The 19,977-nt window shown below is 41.1% G+C and overlaps 1 protein-coding gene across 9 annotated transcripts; it reads left to right on the forward strand.

Moving 5' to 3' along the window:
- Positions 1 to 503: 503 nt before the first annotated feature.
- LOC109003864 (protein MODIFIER OF SNC1 1-like) lies at positions 504 to 19,977 on the forward strand. Of its 9 annotated transcripts, none has more exons than XM_035687608.1 (12): positions 504 to 765; positions 2,502 to 2,577; positions 6,191 to 6,274; positions 6,368 to 6,412; positions 6,556 to 6,925; positions 14,071 to 14,173; positions 14,721 to 14,807; positions 14,907 to 16,227; positions 16,312 to 16,579; positions 16,657 to 19,217; positions 19,319 to 19,579; positions 19,682 to 19,977. In XM_035687608.1, the coding sequence occupies exons 2-10, from the start codon at positions 2,546 to 2,548 to the stop codon at positions 19,135 to 19,137; spliced, it is 4,791 nt and encodes a 1,596-aa protein (XP_035543501.1). In that variant the 5' UTR covers positions 504 to 765; positions 2,502 to 2,545; the 3' UTR covers positions 19,138 to 19,217; positions 19,319 to 19,579; positions 19,682 to 19,977. The 9 variants fall into 9 exon arrangements, with proteins under 9 accessions (XP_035543501.1, XP_035543504.1, XP_035543505.1 ...); XM_035687611.1 differs by having other exon boundaries at positions 19,319 to 19,407; XM_035687612.1 differs by having other exon boundaries at positions 19,355 to 19,407.

Genomic DNA, 19,977 nt, shown 5'->3' on the forward strand with positions numbered 1-19,977 from the left:
TTGCTTCATGGATAAGCTTGCATCCTGAGACCGAGTATTAGATTGAGGCCTAGCGAGCTTGAGAAGTGGAGGAAAATCTTTTTACATTATGATTATATATAGTATTACTTAAAATTAAATTATATTACATAAATGATGTGTGATATAAAAATCTTCTTATTAAATTATTCGGATAAGATTTTTTGAATCATTTCTTTATTTCATATTTTTTTAATTAAAAAAGAAATTAGGTTTGATCTCGTTTGTTTTTATAGATGAGATGAGATGATATTAAAGTTAAAAAATTAAATAAAATAATATTAAAATATATTTTTTAATATTATTTTTATTTTAAGATTTGAAAAAGTTGAATTGTTTATTTTATTTTATATTAAAAATTAAAAAAATTATAATAATTAAATTAGATGAGATAAAATGGAATGTTTTATAAAAATAAACGAGGTCTTAATTTCGTGAGAGTGCGATGTTAATGTCACGGGCAGAGCGTGAAAAAAATTAAAATCCTCGAACTCTTCCTCGTTCAGCTCTGTTCCTCCCCCTCTCCCCCTTCCCCCCTCTTTTTTTCTTCGATCTGAAGCTTCTGTCACTTCCAACTCTCTCAGATCTCTCTCTCTCTCTCTCTAAACCTCTCTTGAGATCTTCACCAACGAGCGAGGCTCCGATCGTGTTTTCGTTTCTTTCTCCTCGAAGAACTCAAAATCTTTTCTCGGATTTCCTTTCTCACTAGGGTTTCTTCGAATCACCTGGAACCTATCTTCGTCTCAGGCTAGTCGAATTCTCTCCCAGTATCTTTTTTTTAGTTTCTCTTTATCGATGCTATTTTATGTCCGTGTTCTTTTTGATTCCCGACAAATCGTATGAGAGGAAAATTGCACGCTCTGGCATAGGAATGGAATAGAAAACTCACTGACTTTATAATACTATCATTCTGCGAAATGTGTTACGAGATATTCTCGTGTTCTTATTTGGGTTTTTCGTGTCTCATCTGTACCCTCTGCTTCCTCGGCAGCTGAACGGAGCATTCCGGGTTTTGCTACATGTTACTTTGGGATTTTTTTTCTTTTCCAAATCAGGATTATCGATTAATTTTTGGTTTAATTCGTATTTAGTGTTAAACATGATATGTATTTGCGTGGGAAATGAAGGATTTTGTATGCATGGTCGGTAGGTTTTTCTTTTGGAGGACTGATTTCGTAGGTGAGTAAGAATCACGACTAGTTTAAACATGTTTTTTTTTTTTGGTGTGAGTGGCGGTGCGTGGATCAATTTATATCATTTTATTAGTCTTTTTATAATTGGAAGGATTGGGATAGTGATCAATATTGTAAAGGAGTTTGAATAAATGTTTCTTTTAATTATCTTATGGAGCTTAGAAGCAATGCCTTTTCTCCTATGTTTATTTTGGCGCTTTCAAATTTCGTGCAGTATGAATGTGAGTTTCTAACTGGTAGTCTATTAATCACACCTCTAGTAAGTATCTCTTGGCCATAAGAAGAAATAAAATTTAAAAAATGCTAGCATAAAGGATTACTTTTATATAGGTTCAATTTTTTTTAAGGTGTGGGTGAAGACCATTGTAAGGGCAGTGTGCAAGGACTTGGGGCAGAGTTTAAAAGAAAGGTTAGTCCTGTATGAAGCGGAATTACTATACACAGGGTTTGAGATGAACCTTGTATGATGGAGACTACTGTTAAGTTGAGCTGAGTCTAGCTAAAAGGATGTTGGAATGAGATATTAAATAGGAGTCCAGGGCATAGTTGTTTATGCATGACTGGGGAGGCCGAGATTGTACTTGTGTGCCTGCCAAACTGGATTGAAAAGAAAGTTGTTGCTCCTTCAGTTGATCAGTTGAAGAGAATGTGGGGAATGCTTTTGAAAGTAATTGGGAATTGAGCTGAACTTAGAACATCATATTCTCGAATCATGTTTAACATTTGAAATGGTATTGAATTCTACTGCAGCTGGTTAAATTGAGTACTTTTGAATATTAGAATAGAATTTGCTGTTTCAATGATATGTAATATGATAAATAAAACTATTTATATCTTTTGGCACAATAGGGCATCTAAATGGTATGGAAATCTTTTAGAAAGTGGGGCAGTTTCTGGAAGAACTGAATGCCAATGAAGAATTTAATGAATATTTAGCTCTTGGCTTACTTGGAGAAAGTCTACCTTAACTAGTTTTCAAGACTATGGATATGTCCTGTATACTTGGGCTTTTTGCCTCCTTTTGATCAATAAAATTTTGTTTACGATAAAAAAAAAGGTTTTCAAGACTATGGATAGAAATGTTTCTCACTACAATGGTTTCCGCTTTAGTTGGAATTTGCTCATATAATAGGAACAGTCGTAATTTATGAATGATGATGTCTATAAATATCCATGTAGTTGCTTTAATGAGGTTTATATGTATCCCTGTAAATGCTTTGTATGTTCTTAACTTCATATTCATAATTGCACCATCTTATTTTGACCAATCTGCTTTTCTCCTTTCCTCAGGCTGAATCAAATTGTTTGAATGATTGTGCAACAGCAGTTAGACCATGACGTCAAGTATGTTGAGTGGAGAGAGAAGGTATCATTTCATCTTTGCATCCTGACCGCTTTTACTATGGGACCAGTGGGATCTTTTCCTCTCAACTTCGTCTTAATATCTTCAGCCTTCTGTTTCGAGGATCCATGTTGCTCCAAGAATCCCAGACATTTTAGCACATCTTTAATTTCATTAATGGGTGAAAGTGCAACATCAATTGTTTAGGGGTGAAATTTTAGCTATTAACTGTTGATAAGAAACAATATACAGTTAATGGATTATATATCTTTAATGCCTTTTTGTCAAAAAAAAAAAGAAAAAAAAAGAGAGCTCTTATGCTTTTATTTTACATATATACGATGGATGGGAAATAGGGGTTTTCAGTGTAAAAAGGATTGGGAATATCCACTAAATACTCATTAACCAGGGTTGTGCTTATAGGAGTGATAGATGGAACTATATTTATCAATATTTATCTGATACAACTTATCAAAAAAAATAGAAAAATTTATCTGATACAAAAATTCCTCTCTGTACATAAAACCCTAAGGAAACAACTGCCACCCTTGCCGGTGAGTGACCTCTCAGCGACGGGCGCCGGCGACTTCCCTAAGGGCCGTTTGGCGTTGGTCCATAGGAGAGAGAAAACACTACGAAGCGTGAAAATCCTAAGGAACAAGATCTGCCGCCACCCACCCTTGCCGGCGAGACACACCGCACCGTAGTCACAAATAAAGCGGATGGACCTTGGCGACTTCGCTGAGGGCTGTCCGGCATCGGTCCAACCTCCGGTGTCCTAGATATCGTTGTATTGTCTCTCAGAGTACTCGACAATCCTCCCGAAGGCTCCGTTGGTCGTGCCGTCGACTCTGAAGGCTCCGGCGAGTACTCTGGCGTCTCCTGTGAGCATGATTTGCAGTTGGAAAGACAACTTTGCAGTGCTTGCAGTGAGCAAGACCTGGAGTCCAGACAACTTTGCAGTGCTTGCAGCTCCCAACGAATTTCTGATCTGGTTTCTCTGAGATGATGAATGGTTGTTGAAGAAGGGGAGTGGGTCAGTATGGGTTCTTTTATGGAGTTGGTCATAGAATCTAAATCCTTTATACTGGTGAAGGAGGGGAGCATGTTGGCCATTACTGAAAGGAGTCGAAGGGTGATATCTAAGTTGGTTCTGGGGACAACAGGACAGTGGCTGGCCAAGGCCATAGAAGAGTGCACTAAGGATATAAGAAACAAGATTTTTTCGCCACTGTCCGGGAAGGTCGACGCAGTTTCACAACGCATCGCTGCTTGAATGCTTGCGGGCGTTATATGGCGGTGGAGGAGTATGGTGGTGGGGGGAGGAGGAATTTTATTTTCATTTCTGAAGAGGGGGGCAGTGGTTGGAGAAGGATGGGGGAGGTGCTGCATCATTTATCTTTCGGCAAGAGAGGGAGTGACGGCTTGGAAGGACAAGGTGCTGCAGGTGGTGTGGCAGGGAGGGAGAACTTGGAGGTGCATAAAGACCCAAGTACATCCTTGGTGGTGAGGCAATCCTATGCAGCAGCTCTAAAGACGGGACATGCTTTGGGGGTTCAGAGTGTGGGGGGTCTGCCAATCACGCCTTAGGACTAGCTTGTCAAGATGCATAATTTTCTAAAGGAGATGGAAACCCAACTTGTCGAGTTGAAGGCAACGATAACTTTCTTGTCTACGAAATAGACCGGCTTTCAGCTGGAGGCAACATGGTGGTAAGAAACATGATAGGCTCGAATCCTTTAAACTTAGAAAAAGGAAAATGGAAGATCGGATTTGGCCCTGTCCCTATTACCAGATCCAAGAGAGTGTGGCGGGTCAAAAGGAAATCTGGGTTATTTGAAGTGGGGTCTACATCGGGTATTGGCGTAGAAACATCAGTAATGGAATGTCATTCGCCTTGTATAACACAGTATAGATTGATAGTCGGTATTACACTCTTGGTCCCTGAAGAAACTATGACTCCCTCGTCAGAGTTGAAGGAAAAGGGTGTACTGTCGAGGTCTGAAGGAGATGTAGGATCTGCTATCACCCTAGAGGTGAATGGACTTGCTGTCACCCTAGAATCTCCAATGGGGACCCCGATACCATTGGAGAGAACCAATGGAGTTACTGGAGAACCAATGGGTTTGGCGTTGGTGCCTTGTGTAGAGGAATGTCTAGAGTCGAGAGTGCAGTTTGATGGGGATATTGTGGCTCCCCTGGTCTCTCTTCCTCCAATAGCAGATTGGATTCTGTCTAAAGTTAACGGAATTCAGCAGTTTGTGTGAATTTTACATAGAGGATGTGAAGACCAATTTAATGAACTAATTACTGCGATCGAGGCAAGCACACTGGAAACCAAATCAAGCTTCAAGAAAAGCAGGGAGTTACAACATCTTTTTTCGGCAATCAACTACGACGCTAAGGGGGTAGTTCAACTAGAGAGAAGTCTAAAGGGAGGGCATTGTGAAGACGGGAATCAAGGTGTTGGGGTTGGTGTTCGGGTAGAGTTTTAGTTGTATGGGAAACAAGGGATTGGGGTTGGGTCTGATGTACTTTGGGTTGGTTTTTTTATGGGCTTTTTGGGTCATTAGGGGCTTGCTGGGTCATTTTGGGCAATGTGTTTTCTTGTATACATTTAGTATACTTGGTTTTTCCTTTTGATATATACAATATTTTTACTTATAAAAAAAAAAAATAGAGGAGTGATAGATGGTAATAGGTTTTAAGGTCAGAGCAAAAAAGCTTTTCCAATTGTTTGAGATTAATAGTCTCAAACCTCTGCTAAATTTGTGTCATCAATTTAAGTTACTATTCGTTAATCATTTTTGAGAGTTGTGTTTCTTTCTCCAAGACATGGATGTCAATGGGTTTTATATTTTGTTTTATTTTTTTAAATAAATCTCCACGCTAATGTTCTGTTTTGTGCATATATAATATCTTGTTAGACCTGTCAGGATGCAACTTAGTAGTCAAATAGTGGGCTTGGGATGAGTTGTAGACCCTTACATCTTGGGTTTGGTTCTGCAAAGGAGTTTTATTGGATTACTTGATGCACAGTTTTGACAGGTGGAATTATGTGTCCGGGGTTTTCTACCCGAGGATGGGTCCGAAAAGGCCCTACCTTGGTGATGTTCCACCTCATCAATAGGTCTTGTTAGAACAAGGCACTGGGTAATTTAGTTAAGTTTTTTAGGCATGATGTTTTCAAGGCCTCTTCATTTTAGCATTGCTTGCTTTAAAGACGAGCCCGTTTTCCTTTTTTTTTTCCATGGATTTTGTTGTTTCTGTTGTTGTTTTGGTAATTGTTTTTTGATAAGTGTGTTTAATCATCCTGGTTGGTTGTTGAAAAGAAGAAAGTGTGTTACAATTGTATCTATTGTATTTATTTTATTTGTATGGGGTGTTTAAGTCTCTCTCTCTCTCACAATTTTGCTGCCCGATTTCAGTATAATGTGTCCTTTGTATCCCATTCAGTGTAATTGATTAGTCTGACTAATAGTTTGGTCTGCTTTATGTATTTAAAATCAAATTATGCAAATTGTATATGCCGTACATGCTTGAGAATACTTCAGACAAATTTGGTTCTCAATTTTTTTGACGCTGTAACTGACGTGTATCCTCAAGTTGTCATCTAATGATCCCAATGCTCTTGCAGATGGGCTACTTCTACAAGAAGAGGTGGCAAGACGGTTTTGGGGAAAGTTGCAGTTCCAAAACCCATAAACTTACCGAGTCAAAAGTATTTGTTTGCCGCCGCCTTCTTTATCGTTCTCTTTATATGGATGCATGATTTTTTGCCCTAAATTGATTGTTTTCTCTCTGTTGATTTAAGGTTAGAAAATCATGGTCTGGACCCAAGTGTGGAAATTGTTCCCAAGTAAGTTGTATATCCATCAGTCTGGACAACCTGACCCTATGTGTTTGAGTTATGATTTCTACCACATAAAATTATGATGCTGTTACTTCAAGTCTTGATTATGAATTCCTGTGTTACTTGACTTCATTTTTTATGCTTAACAGGGGCACCCATAGCTGGGGAAGTAGACCATCTTCTTCCGCATCAAATGCCTGGGGGACAGTGTCTCCCAGAACTGAAGGTGGTACGGGTTCACCAAGCCATCTTAGTGGCCGTCCTTCATCTGGTGGAAGCAACACAAGGCCATCAACTTCCAGTAGTGATAGAGCTTATGAACCTAATGCTAATGCATGGGGCCCAAACTCTAGACCATCATCAGCTTCTGGTGCATTGACTTCTAATCAGACCTTGCTGACATCATTGCGCCCTCGCAGTGCAGAAACTAGACCGGGTAGCTCACAGTTATCCCGATTTGCTGAACCATTGCCTGAAAATACAGGGGCATGGGGTGCTGCTGGGACTCCAGAGAAATTGGTATATCTTTTCATAAGCTCATTGTTTGAATCTGTTTATTACCAATAATTAAAGATAAATACGTTTACTTGTCAGTTCTCCTACTGTAGGATATGCTGCAGCAGCAATATATCATTTCCTCATTAATTTATGCACAAAAGTTTGGACGTTAATATATTGAGCATGTTATGTTGGCAGGTTGTGTATACAAATCCTTTTCAACACCCTTCACCGAGGTTGTAGATCCCCAAAAGAATTTCTAAAGCAACTCATATGGAATTCTATGTGAAATTTGTTTGTTTTGGGTGGATTTTCAAATAGGTTTTGGATGAGAATTCTGTGATAGATGGCTAGTGCTTTTCACCTTCACTTTTTTAATTCTTTTTATTTTCAAGTGTGTTGTATTGATTTCTTTGTAGTGTATTGTAGGTATCATATCGAATAATTAGTTTTCTTAATTCTTAAGCCTGCCACAAAATAAACATGAAGGAAAGTAATACATATGAAAACATAGTGTATTTAGTCAACTCATCATCATTTGAAGCTTCGTATAGTAAATTCCAAAAGGGGGAAAATAATAGAGAGGTCAAAAGATAGAAAAAATAGGTTCACATAGCTATTGGTCTTTGGGCTAAATTGCATCTCCTCCCTCAATAAATATGCCATGGTGGGTAAAGTCTTGGGTTTAGTCCCATACAGGTACACAAGTTGTATTTGGAAAAACAAAAGATCTAGAATGTCTTTTGTGCAATGCCTATATAGGGAATATTCTATAAGAATTTACATTCAACCGGATAGTGTCAAATTTTTTATAAGTAAACGATTGTATTAATAAGAATAGGTATAGCCTAAGTACACAAGATGGTATACAAAAGGTAACACCTATCTAGGAAGAAGAAATGGAAACAAGAAAGTTACGAAAACCAAGGCCATTAAAATCTACAGCTATGACCCAAAGAAATAAAGTTCTAACAAGTGATTAAAGTTCTAACAAGTGATCTAAGTTCCTCTAATGAGTGCTCCTTGTCTTCGTACGTCTAATCATTACGCTCTTGCCATAGGCACCATAGAATGCAAATAAAAAACATCTTCCACATAGCTGTGATTTGTGGAATACGTCCTAGATTTGTCCAATTGGACAAAAGTGCAACCACAATAGCTAGCATAATCCAGGCTAGCTCTAATCTACAAAATACATCATCCCATAATACTCTAGCAATCTCACAATGCAGTAGAAGATGATCCACAGTCTTGCCACTTTTCTTGTACATGCAGCACCAATCTACTATGATCACCCTATGTTTCCATAAATTATCCATCGTCAAAATCTTACCCAGAGAAACTGTCCATAAAAAAATGCCGTTTTGGGAGGCGCCTTAGTTTGCCAAATCATTCTCCATGGAAATTGATTGTTCTGTGATTGTGTGAAAGATTTGTAGAAAGAGCAAATCAAGAATTTCCCCTTACCTGCAGGTGCCCACCACAACGTATCAACTCTTTGACTGGTCTATCTCAAGGAGTACAGAAGGCTAGAAAAATCCTCAAAGCTGCCAACTTCCCAATCTTGGGCCGCCCTAGTGACGTTGATGTTCCATTGGACTTGATCACTAGATATCACCATAAGATTAGCCACTGAAGCTTCTTTCTCGCAAGCAATCCTAAAAACTGCGAGGAATAAATCCATAAGGGTGTTATTTCCACACCATAAGTCACTCCAGAATTTTATTCTAGTGCCATCTCCCAATACAAGTCAAGAATGCCGAATAAAGACCCCCACCCACGTCTAATGTGCTTCTAGACTCCCACACCATAGGTCCCGAGTACCTCTCTAGTGCACCGACCCCCCCTCCCCACAACAAAAATCTCCATATTTGCGATCAATCACCAACTTATATAAGGCTTTTGGTTCCAAATTATATCACCACAAGCATTTTGGGCTCGATTAAAAATTCTCATATTTCAAATTCCCAATCCACCATAAGAGATTGAGAGCATACCCTATCTCATTTGACTAGATGAGATTTGAAATCATCCCCCATACCACTCCAAAGGAAATCACGATGAAGTTTCTCAATCCTGGACGCCACACTTGTTGGAATTGAGAATAACGATATGAAATATGTTGGTAGATTAGATAGTGCTTTTGATTAAGGTGATCCTACCACCTTTCAACTAGTACAATCTTTTCCAACTTGCCAATTTATGTTCAATCTTCTCAATCCCTCTATCCCATATCGATTTAGCCCTTGAGACTGCTCCCAACAAAAGACCAAGGTAATTCACGGGAAGGGAGAAAACCTTGCATCTAAGGGTATTAGCCAACCATCGGATGTTGTGAACATTACCAATTGACACCAACTCTGATTTGTCAAAGTTCACATTCAAACCTGATGTCGCTTCAAAACAAAGTAAAAGTGCCCTCAGAGCCCAAATCTGGTTTTGTTCTGCCTTACAAAATATCAGTGTATCATCTACAAACAACAAGTGAGAAATGTTAAGACACCCCTAGTGGGGTCACCAACCTGGAGTCCATCCACAAAGCCACTGTTAACCAAGGTTGAAGTCATTTTGCTAAGTGCCTCCATAACAAGGACAAAGAGAAGTGGGGACAAAGGATCCCTTTGTCTTAGGCCTCGAGAGCTGTTGAAGAAGCCGACAGGACTGCCATTTACTAGAATTGAAAACTTCACTGTTGAGATGCACCATTTGATCCACGAGCACCATCTCTCCCCGAATCTACACCTCCCAAGCAAATAAAGTAGAAACTCCCAGTTGACATGATCATAGGCCTTCTCCATATCTAGCTTGCATAGGATCTCCGGTTGGCCAGATTTTAAACTATTATCTAGGCATTCATTGGCGGTGAGAACTGCGTCCAGAATTTGCCTACCCCTTACAAAAGCATTTTAGGGTTTTGTAATGATCTTCTCCAAATCCTCCCCTAGGCGGTTTGCAAGCACCTTGGTGATGATCTTATACACACCATTCACAAGGCTAATGGGTCGATAATCCTTCACCTCCGATGCCTCAATCTTCTTCGGAATAAGTGCAATAAAAGTGGCATTGAGGATTTTTTCAAATTTTCCAACCTAAAAAAATTCGTGGAACACCTTCATTAGATTCTCCTTCACCACATCCCAACAAGCTTGGAAGAATCCAATAGAGAATCCGTCAGGGCCAGGTGCTTTGTCCTTGACCATTCTCCTCACCACACCATGAACCTCCATCTTGTCAAATGGCCTCTCCAACCAAGAGACATTTTGCTGCTCGATGGACTTAAAGACAAGTCCATCAAGCTTTGGCCGCCACCCCACTTGTTCGATAAGCAAGTGTTCGAAAACTCAGCAACATGCTCTCGAATCACAGGGGCCTCCACACAAACCACACCATCTATATTCAACATCTCAATAGTATTGGTTCTCCTATGAGAGTTGGCCACTTTGGAAGAATTTCGTACTTCAATCCCCTTCTTTTAACCATAATGCTTTTGATTTTTGGTGCCAAGAAATCTCCTTCAATGGGATAACCCTCTGTAATTCTCAAACTACCTCTAACTTCCAAGGAAAGAATTCGACCCTCTTGTATCCGCTCTAACTCCTATAGCTCCTCCAACATGGACTTTTTTGTGGTCACCTATATTGCCAAAGGATTGAGCATTCTAAAGCTTTAAATTTCTTTTTAAAGCTTTTAGTTTACCTGCAAGGATAAAACTAGATGTGTCATGAATCTGAGAAGACTACCATTCCCTAACCTTGTCTACAAAATCTTTGGTTTTCAGCCACATATTTGCAAACTTAAGTACCGACGCCCTCCTTGAATACCACCACAATCCAAAAAGATAGGGAAATGATTTGAACATAGGCGAGGCAATCTCTTTTGACAAACATCCGGATAGTGAATTTCCCATTCCGATGAAACTAAAAATCTATCCAATCTAGACCGCATATGATTGTTGGACTATGTGAATGCTCCTCCTATGAAGGGAATATCCACCAAACTCTAGTCGAAAAGAAACTTTTGAGAATTACATCATTGCTGGTCGCATCGTACTTTCTTCTGAACGTTTACTTGGGAATCTTATAGCATTAAAGTCACCACCTATACACCAAGGTCGTTCCCACTAGCTATGAACTCCCGCTATTTCTTCCCATAATAGTCCTCTGTTGCTGTCCAAGTTTGGCCCATAAACACTAGCAAAAGCCCACACAGGTTGTCTTCCCCATTCTTAAAGGAACATGACACTATGTATTTCCCTATGAATTCCTCTATTTTCTCCACCACCCTTCTATCCCACTTAACTAGAACACCTCCTGAAGCCCCATTAGATGCAAGATAAGCCCAATCCACATATGTATAGCTCCATAATGTTTGAACAATTCTTCTTGGAATAAATTTCAGCTTTGATTCTTGGAAGCACACAATATCTGCCTTCCACTCGTGAAGTAAATTTTTTTATCTAAAGACGTTTATTGGCCTCGTTGAGCCCTTGAACATTCCAAGAAAAAATTTTGGCCTTCATAAATAAGGTGCTAGCTCATTCCCTTTGGATCTTTCTTGACTTGAGCTGCTGTCATAGTTAAGAGACCAAGTTAGTCTCTTTAGTTCCCTCTGTTTTTTAGATCCTGATTTCTTGATCCGAGCATGACCAACTTCAATGGTGGTAAGTAAAGCCATGAATTGTTCCTCAAAACCCTCACATTCCATCCTTACATAGTGTTGAATTTCCTTCACCCTATGTATAATCTAATCAGAAGCTCTAAACTGACCTGGTAACATACAATTTAGAGGTATGGGCTCCTCGACCATGTCAATCCCATCCCTAGTTGCCCACCATGAATCCAATGGTGTCCCGATCTCCTCTTCCGCAAATATATTACTGCAATCTCATTCAGGGAAGGCCTACATCAAAATTAACATTTGTGAGGGCCCAACATCAACACTGTAGGCAGATCTCGCACTGGGCAAGTCTCTAACCACGTTCACCTGTTGTACAGCCTTTGCTAGAATACCATCAGATATTCCAGAGCAACCACATTCCTGCTACTCATCGGGCCACGTCCAACTATTGGGCAGATTTTCGGCATTGTGGTGTGCCAAGAATTCGACCCTTGGTGGCGAGGAAGCATTTGAAACTATTAAAGAGGCAACTGTTGTCGCCTCCCCCCAATCTCTGCTACTCTCGGCGTTGTCTGGCTGTGGTGTGCTGGAGAAACGACCCTTGCTGGTGAGGAATTGTTCGAGACCCTTTTAGAGACATTTGCCGTCGTCTCCCCCACCATCGGCGTCGCCCTCTTGGCCACCATCGAGGGTTCCTTGGTTAGTCACGGAACAAACGGAACCTTTGCTGACGAGGTTGCCAGGCTCCTGTCGGTGGAGGGGCCCGGAGCACCACCCTTTCTGATTCTCCACACTGGTTGGGTCCTGATCCTTGCCTTGCCTGCATTATGCCCCATGGGCTAAGGCCCCAAAGAGTGGCCCATTTGTCTCCTTTGCCCATTTGCAATACTGGGTCCAGCTAGCCCCGAGCCCAGGCCTACTTCTCCCACTTTGAGCTGACGAATTGTTGTGGACTTACTTGTCCATTTATCTCCGATCTTGGGTCTAAACTGAGCCCTGCCCTTCTATTGTTAAACTCCAAGCCCAGGCCGAAGCCCTACCCTTCCTTAGCACACCGTAATTAGAAATCAACCTTCTCCTGGAGTGCCTTTAATTGAAACTTCATATCAAATAGCGTATAGTGTACGTCTTCCTTTGCTAGACCGACAACAAGCTTGCCACCACCACCCTAAGCATTGAATGTATCTAATGTAAGAGGAGCTTTGTTGGTCCCATGCCCGTTACCTAGTCTTGCAGAGGCTCCTCTCCGAGCTGCCATGGCACCATTGTTGCCACCCCTATTCCACTCACAGGGTTGTAGCGGCTTCTTTAATGGTACCAGAGTCTCCCTGTTTGAATGTATTTCCAGCTGAAGCTCCGCTACCAACGGTCTTATATATGCCCCTCCATTTGCAAACTCCCGTAGTGCCTTTGCCATCCTCCTCCATCTCTTCAGGTATGAAACTAAAACTATGCTTGTTGCCACCTCCATATTCCTCTACCGCCAAGTAATGACCACGAGCATTTGAACATTGTTGTGCTATGAAACTGCAATTTCCTTCCCTTACCGTAGTGTAGAAGTGCTTTTTTTTTTCTTCCCTTCAGGCAGCCCTCTAGTGATTTAGCAAACCACTGCACCGTGGACAATCCCATCCTCAACTCATTCACCACCTTTCAGCTTCTCTCGATTATTATCAAGAGGCTTCCATCCTCTGATAATGAAAAAACTTTTGATTCTATCACTAAATGTTTTGAGAACCCCATTCTCTCACACAGTCACCCAAACAAACACAACACTCAACCATAACCTCGCCGTTACAAACAACCAAGCATCATCGGAGAAAAAAATTTCCTCATCTGAGTTATGGATGTACGGAGAGAATATAATGGAGACACACACACACACACACTGCCTCTTTTCTTATTTTGAATATATTCTTTGACTTAATCATTTTTTCCGTTACATCAAGAAGTCAATAACCATATCATCATTAGCTAGAGGTGTATTGGGTGATCTTCAAGGATCACTTGAGTTATGGAATATTCTATGTGAATTTACATTCTACGGGTTAGTGTCAAAATTATCATTGTGAATATATTCTCTGACTTAATCATATTTTTCCGTGACATCAACAAGTCAATAACCATATCATCATTAGCTAGAGGCTTATTGGGAGATCGTCGAGGCTTACTTGAGTTAACTCCAATTAGTATGGTGATCTTTATTTTTTGTTGGTTATATATTTTTCATTTGTTGGTCTAGACTTATTGGAAGACCATTGAGGATATCACAAATTAACTGCAATTAGTATGGTGGTCTTGATTATTCTTTGCTAATGTGTTTCCCTTTATTGGTTGCTTTCTCTCTCTGGCTGATGCCATTTGGAGTGGCAGTAGTTTGAGAGCATAAATTATGAGATTCTGTATGCACTATCCATAGCCAGTCTGCGGCTTAGTTTTTTTATATCTCTGTTTATTCTCTCTCTCTCTCTCTCTCTCTCTCTCTCGTCCTCTCTCCCTCTCTCTCGGATAGTCGGATATATAATTTTTATCTACTGTCATACATGCAGGGGGCAACAGCACCCAAGAACGATGGGTTTTCTCTGTCTTCTGGAGATTTTCCTACACTGGGTTCAGAGAAAGATAATTCTGGCAGGAACATTGACTCACAAGGTTATATTTAACTTCGAATGGCTTTTTAATTTTTATTTGGTTTCATGTTTATGATTTTTAGTGATTGTCATGACTCATGACAGGTAGGGAGAGTACTTTTCTCTTTTTATAATTGTTTTACATCATGCCTTTACCTACTGTTTTAAAGCTTTAAGAATAGAAGTATTGTTATTTCATCAAACTGAATTTCATGGAGAATTTTAGTCATATTGGTTATACAAGGTTTATTTAAATCTTGCCTTGTTTGTGAGATGCATGGCAGATGACTTATTCTCGGTTTTATGTTATTAGTTGCTTTAGGCCCCGTTTGGATTTGAAAAGTGTTTCATCTCATCTCATCATTACAACTTTCTCAAATTTCCACACAAAATGTAATAAACAATTCAACTTTTTCAAATCCAAAAACAATAATAATATTCTTACAATATTTTTTTTCAACTTTCATCTTTCATCTAAAACCATCTCATCTCATCTCTGAATCCAAACCAGTCCTTAGTAGAACATTCAAATGCAATGCTTTGATTGCTTGGTCAACTGTTGATTACAGACCACAGTTCTCATGGCCGACCTGTCTCATATTCTGGTGGAGTAGTATTGCCGAAAGAAGGGAACGGAGCTTCTCTAGTTGGTTTGTGTACATTCAGTCAATTCACATGCTTTTCATGAATATGTTGAGATCCTGTTCCTTATGCCAATTTCTGTTCTGATTTCTAGCTGTCTTATTTTATATCAGGTGATGTTTCTATGGATGCAAATGTGAAAAGTGGTACTGCAAATTCTTGGAGAAGAGATAAGCGTGAGGATGCTGTCCCGTCTAGTGTGGAGAAGTGGCAGACAGATCCACAACCATACCCTAATCCTAGTATTCCTCATCATTTTGAAGCTTGGCATGGTCCTCCAGTAACTAGTCCTCCAGGTGGTGTTTGGTTCAGAGGACCTCCAGGAGGTCATCCATACGGACCTCCTGTTGGTCCTGGTGCCTTTCCCATGGAACCATTTCCTTATTATCATCCTCAAATGCCAGCTACTCTTGCCAATCCACAGCCAGCCCCCCCACCTGGTGGTGGACCAAGGGGACACCATCCTAATAATGGAGATTTGTACAGACCTCATATGACAGATGCCTATATTCGGCCAGGTATGCCAATCAGGCCTGGCTTTTACCCTGGTCCAGTTGCATACGAGGGTTATTACAGTGGTCCAATGGGATACTGCAATTCAAATGACCGGGATGTTCCATTTATGGGAATGGCAACTGGCCCCCCAGTTTATAATAGGTACTCGACCCAAAATGCTCCTGAGTCTAGCAGTTCACAGGGAAGATCTGGTGGATATGGTTCTGCTGGCAAAACGATGGTTCCAGAACACATGGAATCTGGTCATCCTCACGATACACGAGGACCATACAAAGTTCTTCTGAAGCAGCAGAATGGTTGGGATGGGAAGAATAAAGAGAGAAAATGGGAGGGTACAATCTCCACTGATGCTGCATATATTGAGAAGGCGGACCAACCAGGAATGTCTTCATGGGAGAATGACCAGAGGTCAGATTACAGAAATGATGTGGAAATCAGTTTAAGACAGATGACACCCAGTCAAGAAATTTCTAGTCAGACTTATGATGACCGACGCTCTTCTGTACCTGTCAAAGTCAAGTCTCCCAAAAGTGTGGGAAATATGAAGGCAAGTGATGACATTTCAGCAAGTAATTTGGAATGCGCATCCTCCGGTTCACCAGAAATTCCAGGCTCTGTTTCAGCTGTTCCAAAAGATTCCACCCTGATTAAGAAAATTGAGGGATTAAATGCAAAAGCTCGGGCTGCTGACGGACAACATGATATTGCATCTGTTTCTAGTTGGGAGGGGCAAAAGAATAAATTTTTGGTTCATAATGCCAAGGCTACCCATCCTGCAGATGAAGGTGGTAGGGGTTTTGTGCATACTGAGAGAATCCATGCCACTAGAATCACAAATCCTGCCTCTCGTGAAATTGGTGTTTCTGTTGGAGATAAGAGCCTTGAATCTATGGCTGCTGGTGGAACAACCATCTCCAGGTTTCTTATGCTTCTTTTATACGTCCACCAAAAATGTATTACTTATTTCTGATGTTCGTAAAAGACTAATTTGCAGATTTGCAGATCTATCCATGATATGCAAGGCAGAAGGGGTAATCATGGTAAGGGAGGGCACAATAGCCTGGATGTTGATGGGTGGCAGAAAAAGGCTCAAGTGATAGAGACTCCAAGTGTTGTATCAGCTTCACGGTCCGAGACTAATTATACTGTTCATGTTCATGACCACCATACATCTTTTGAGGCTTCTGAAAAGTCTATGCCATTCCCTCAAGCAAGGGATGAGAGAGAATCTGCTCCTCCTGTGTTTGATCCAAGTGATTATCAGGCACAGGTGACAATTTTGTTTTATTTATGTTCCTGCTACTTTCTATGCTTTTGGAGATTTATGTTTTTGGTGTATTCTGTCAGCATACTAAGTTGAGAGAGCTTGAGCAACGCGCCAAACAACTAAGGGAGGAGGAGGAAGAACGGACAAGAAAGCAAATGGCCAAGGCTCGTGCAAAACTGGAAGAGTTGGATAGGCGTAAACAATCAATGAAAGGGCCAACTCAGAAGTCAGAAGCTTCAAGTGATACCATGCAGATTAGCGAGGGCAGTACTAGTAGAGTTGTACAATCCCCGGATTTGTCCAGTGAGCTACCTCCAGAGAAACCTAAGAGTGCGAACAAGGAATCTGTAGTGCAGAATCAATCCGTGTCATTGCAGCATGATACTGATAGTGCTGATGTTGCTCATCATAATGATGCTCCCCACATTCAGGATGGTGATGCCCCAAGGCAGAAGCGTATGGGCTACAAAGAAAAGCAGAGTCTGGAAAAGAACTCTAATGTAATGTCAATTTCCACCAGTAATAACGAGGCACCAAAAAACCATACTGATGCAGCAGGTAAGATCACAGTGTCGGTTGGTGAAGTTGCCATTGAAATTGCCCCAAGCTGCCAGTCAAACTTGCCTCTGAACTCAAATACAGTGCCTGGGTCCTCAAGCTTTCCTATGAATGCAAATGCAGTGACAGAGTCATCCGTTTATCAGAGAAAGAAGAATAACAGGGTTGGCAAGAACAAGCACAAAGTGGAGGTAGCATCATCTGTGGCTACTTCACAATCATTAGAAGCAAAAGAACCAAATCTTGTGAATGCTTCTCTTGAACTTGGCAAGCCAATTGTTTTTCAGACTGAATTGGATTCTAACTCAGTTCAGTCAGTAACCATTTCGAAGGATGAAAATCAGTTATTGGAGCATCGATCATCTTTACCATCGGAAGATTCGCATGGTAGAGTGAATAGCCAGTGGAAAGCTCAGCATTCTCGTAAGATGTCAAAAAACCCACAACTTAATAGATCATCAGAGAAATTCCATGGCGATGCTATCTGGGCACCAGTAGGGTCACAAAACAAAGCTGACGCAGATGAAGCCAGTCACAAAAATGTAGTTGAAGCCATTACTCTTACTCCATTCATGAAGATTGATCATCAAGCGCAGGGTAACCCCAAAAATAAGAGGGCAGAAATTGAGAGATATATACCAAAGCCTGTAGCGAAGGAAATGGCTCAGCAAGGAAGCATTCAACAACTGGTGGCATCTTCGGGCAATCAGACTACATCAGATGAGACCACTGGGGGAGCAGATTCTTCTCCTGGCACCAAAAGTAGGCAACCTGCTGGCTCAGCTGTGGGAAAAGTGGGGCTTGCCTTGGAGTCCCGGAACGGGGATGGTAGGCAGAATAAGCAGGGAAGAGTGCATGGGTCGTGGCGGCAACGAGGTTCAAGAGAGTTGGTTGGTGTGCAGAGTTTGCAAGATGGACCTTCATACCCTGGTCAAAATGTTCAAAACTCTGTCGAGGATTACCAAACTCAGAAGCTGGATGTAGGTTTGGTGAAAGAGCAACAAAAATATTCTGATGAATTGAATGCCCCTGATGGTTGGAACATTCCCGACAATTCTGATTCTGTTGCACAGGTTGCTGTTACTGTCATAACAGATCAGGGAGTGACGGGCAGAGCAAAACGCCATCCATTCAAGGGGCAGAAAGGTATGGGGAATAATAATGATCTTGATCGGAAGGAAAATAGTAGTGGCAACGCTGACAAAATTGATACCCAATCTTCCTCCCTTGAAATGAGTCAAACACACTTGCCTACCACTTTGAAAGATAATCGAGGTACTGGGGAACGTTCAACAGCTCATTGGCAACCCAAATCTCAAACATTTCCTGCTAATAGTCAACAAGGAAGCAGAAACAATAGTGTTCGAAGTGGAGGTCCTGGAGTTGTTTGGACAAACAAAAAGGAGTCTACTCCCCAGGGTGCTGCTGTACCACTAACACCACTACATGACAAGAGAACTGGTGAAGGTGTGTCCGCACCTTGCCATGATCAATCTTCCTCTAAAAAAGTCGATGCAGAAGAAGCATTAGGTGCTGTAGGGCATCGAGAGGCAAAAAGAGGGAAAAAGGTAGGTTCCCTCAAGGGACGTCCCCACTCCCCGAACCTAGTTCCTGTCAGCCCAGTTGAACAAGCTCCTGGAAGTATGGATGTTAGACATGAGCAACGGTCATCATCCGGATTCCGGAAGAGTGGAAACCAAAATAATAACCGTTTCGGCAGGGTGCATGAATCTCGTGGGGATTGGAACTCATCTGGGCATGATAGCAAACATAATAACCCACCCTCAAACTGGGACAGGCAGAGGCCCAATTCACATTACGAGTACCAGCCAGTTGGCCCGGACAACAATAACAAATCAAACATTGCCGAGGGATCTAAAGATGGAATCCATAATACAGGTCCAAGGTTCAGGGAGAGGGGTCAAAATCACTTGAGGCATGGTGGGGGGAACTTCTATGGACGGCTAGGTGGCACTGATAGAGTAGGAGCCGACTACGAGTAGTGGGAACAGAAATTCTGCAGTGGTTTTTGTTTGGTGATAAACGACTCAACTCAGCAGTTCTGGATCCATGATGTTTTCAGGTAATTGTTGTATTTTAGACAGTAGTATCTCTAACAGAATATTCAGTCGTAACACTTCTAAATGTTTTGATTAAGATTTCAATTATTTCGGGTTTCAGCAGTCAATTATCAATTCATTCCATGTGTACGTTGAGCAGGGCTCGGAGAAAAGATGATGATGATGATGGGGCAAAATATTCTTGAGATGGTGGTACTACTCGCATTTGGTTAAATCCTTCTCTTATTTTTGAAAATATTTCTGATCTACCCATTGTAACTTGGTCACACGGTTGGTTTTCCGTGGAACCATTGATACCTTTCTTTTAAGCCCTGTATTGTAGTGACCGTTATATCGTTGATATGGAACGCCAGAAAGGAATGAAGTGAGGTTTTCTGGTTCCTCGTGTATATATCTCAATTTCTGGTTTTGTATTGTGGCCTGTGGTGCCAAAAATTCATTTTTCAATTTGGCTTTTTTTTTTTAGGTGCAATCCCTTGTCAGTTACAATAATGATGAGGCTTCGGTTTGGAGATCTAACTTCCCTGATGATTAGTTTTCCGAGACTCCCTCATTTCGGCTTTTGACTTTTAAAAATTCCTGATGGGGTAGCCGGACGGGGGCACCCGTCCTCCTATGCCCCACCGGCCGCACCCTACTTGGCCGTTAGCTGTTGGGATGTGGGTCCTTGCCTGCACCAAAATGACGACGATTGAAGTTTAGCTAAATATTATATAATGAAAATGAAATTCTAAGGGTAGGTTTGGGGGGTGAGATGAGAAT

This window comes from Juglans regia, chromosome 2, assembly GCF_001411555.2.
Source record: "Juglans regia cultivar Chandler chromosome 2, Walnut 2.0, whole genome shotgun sequence".
Lineage (NCBI taxonomy): Eukaryota > Viridiplantae > Streptophyta > Magnoliopsida > Fagales > Juglandaceae > Juglans > Juglans regia.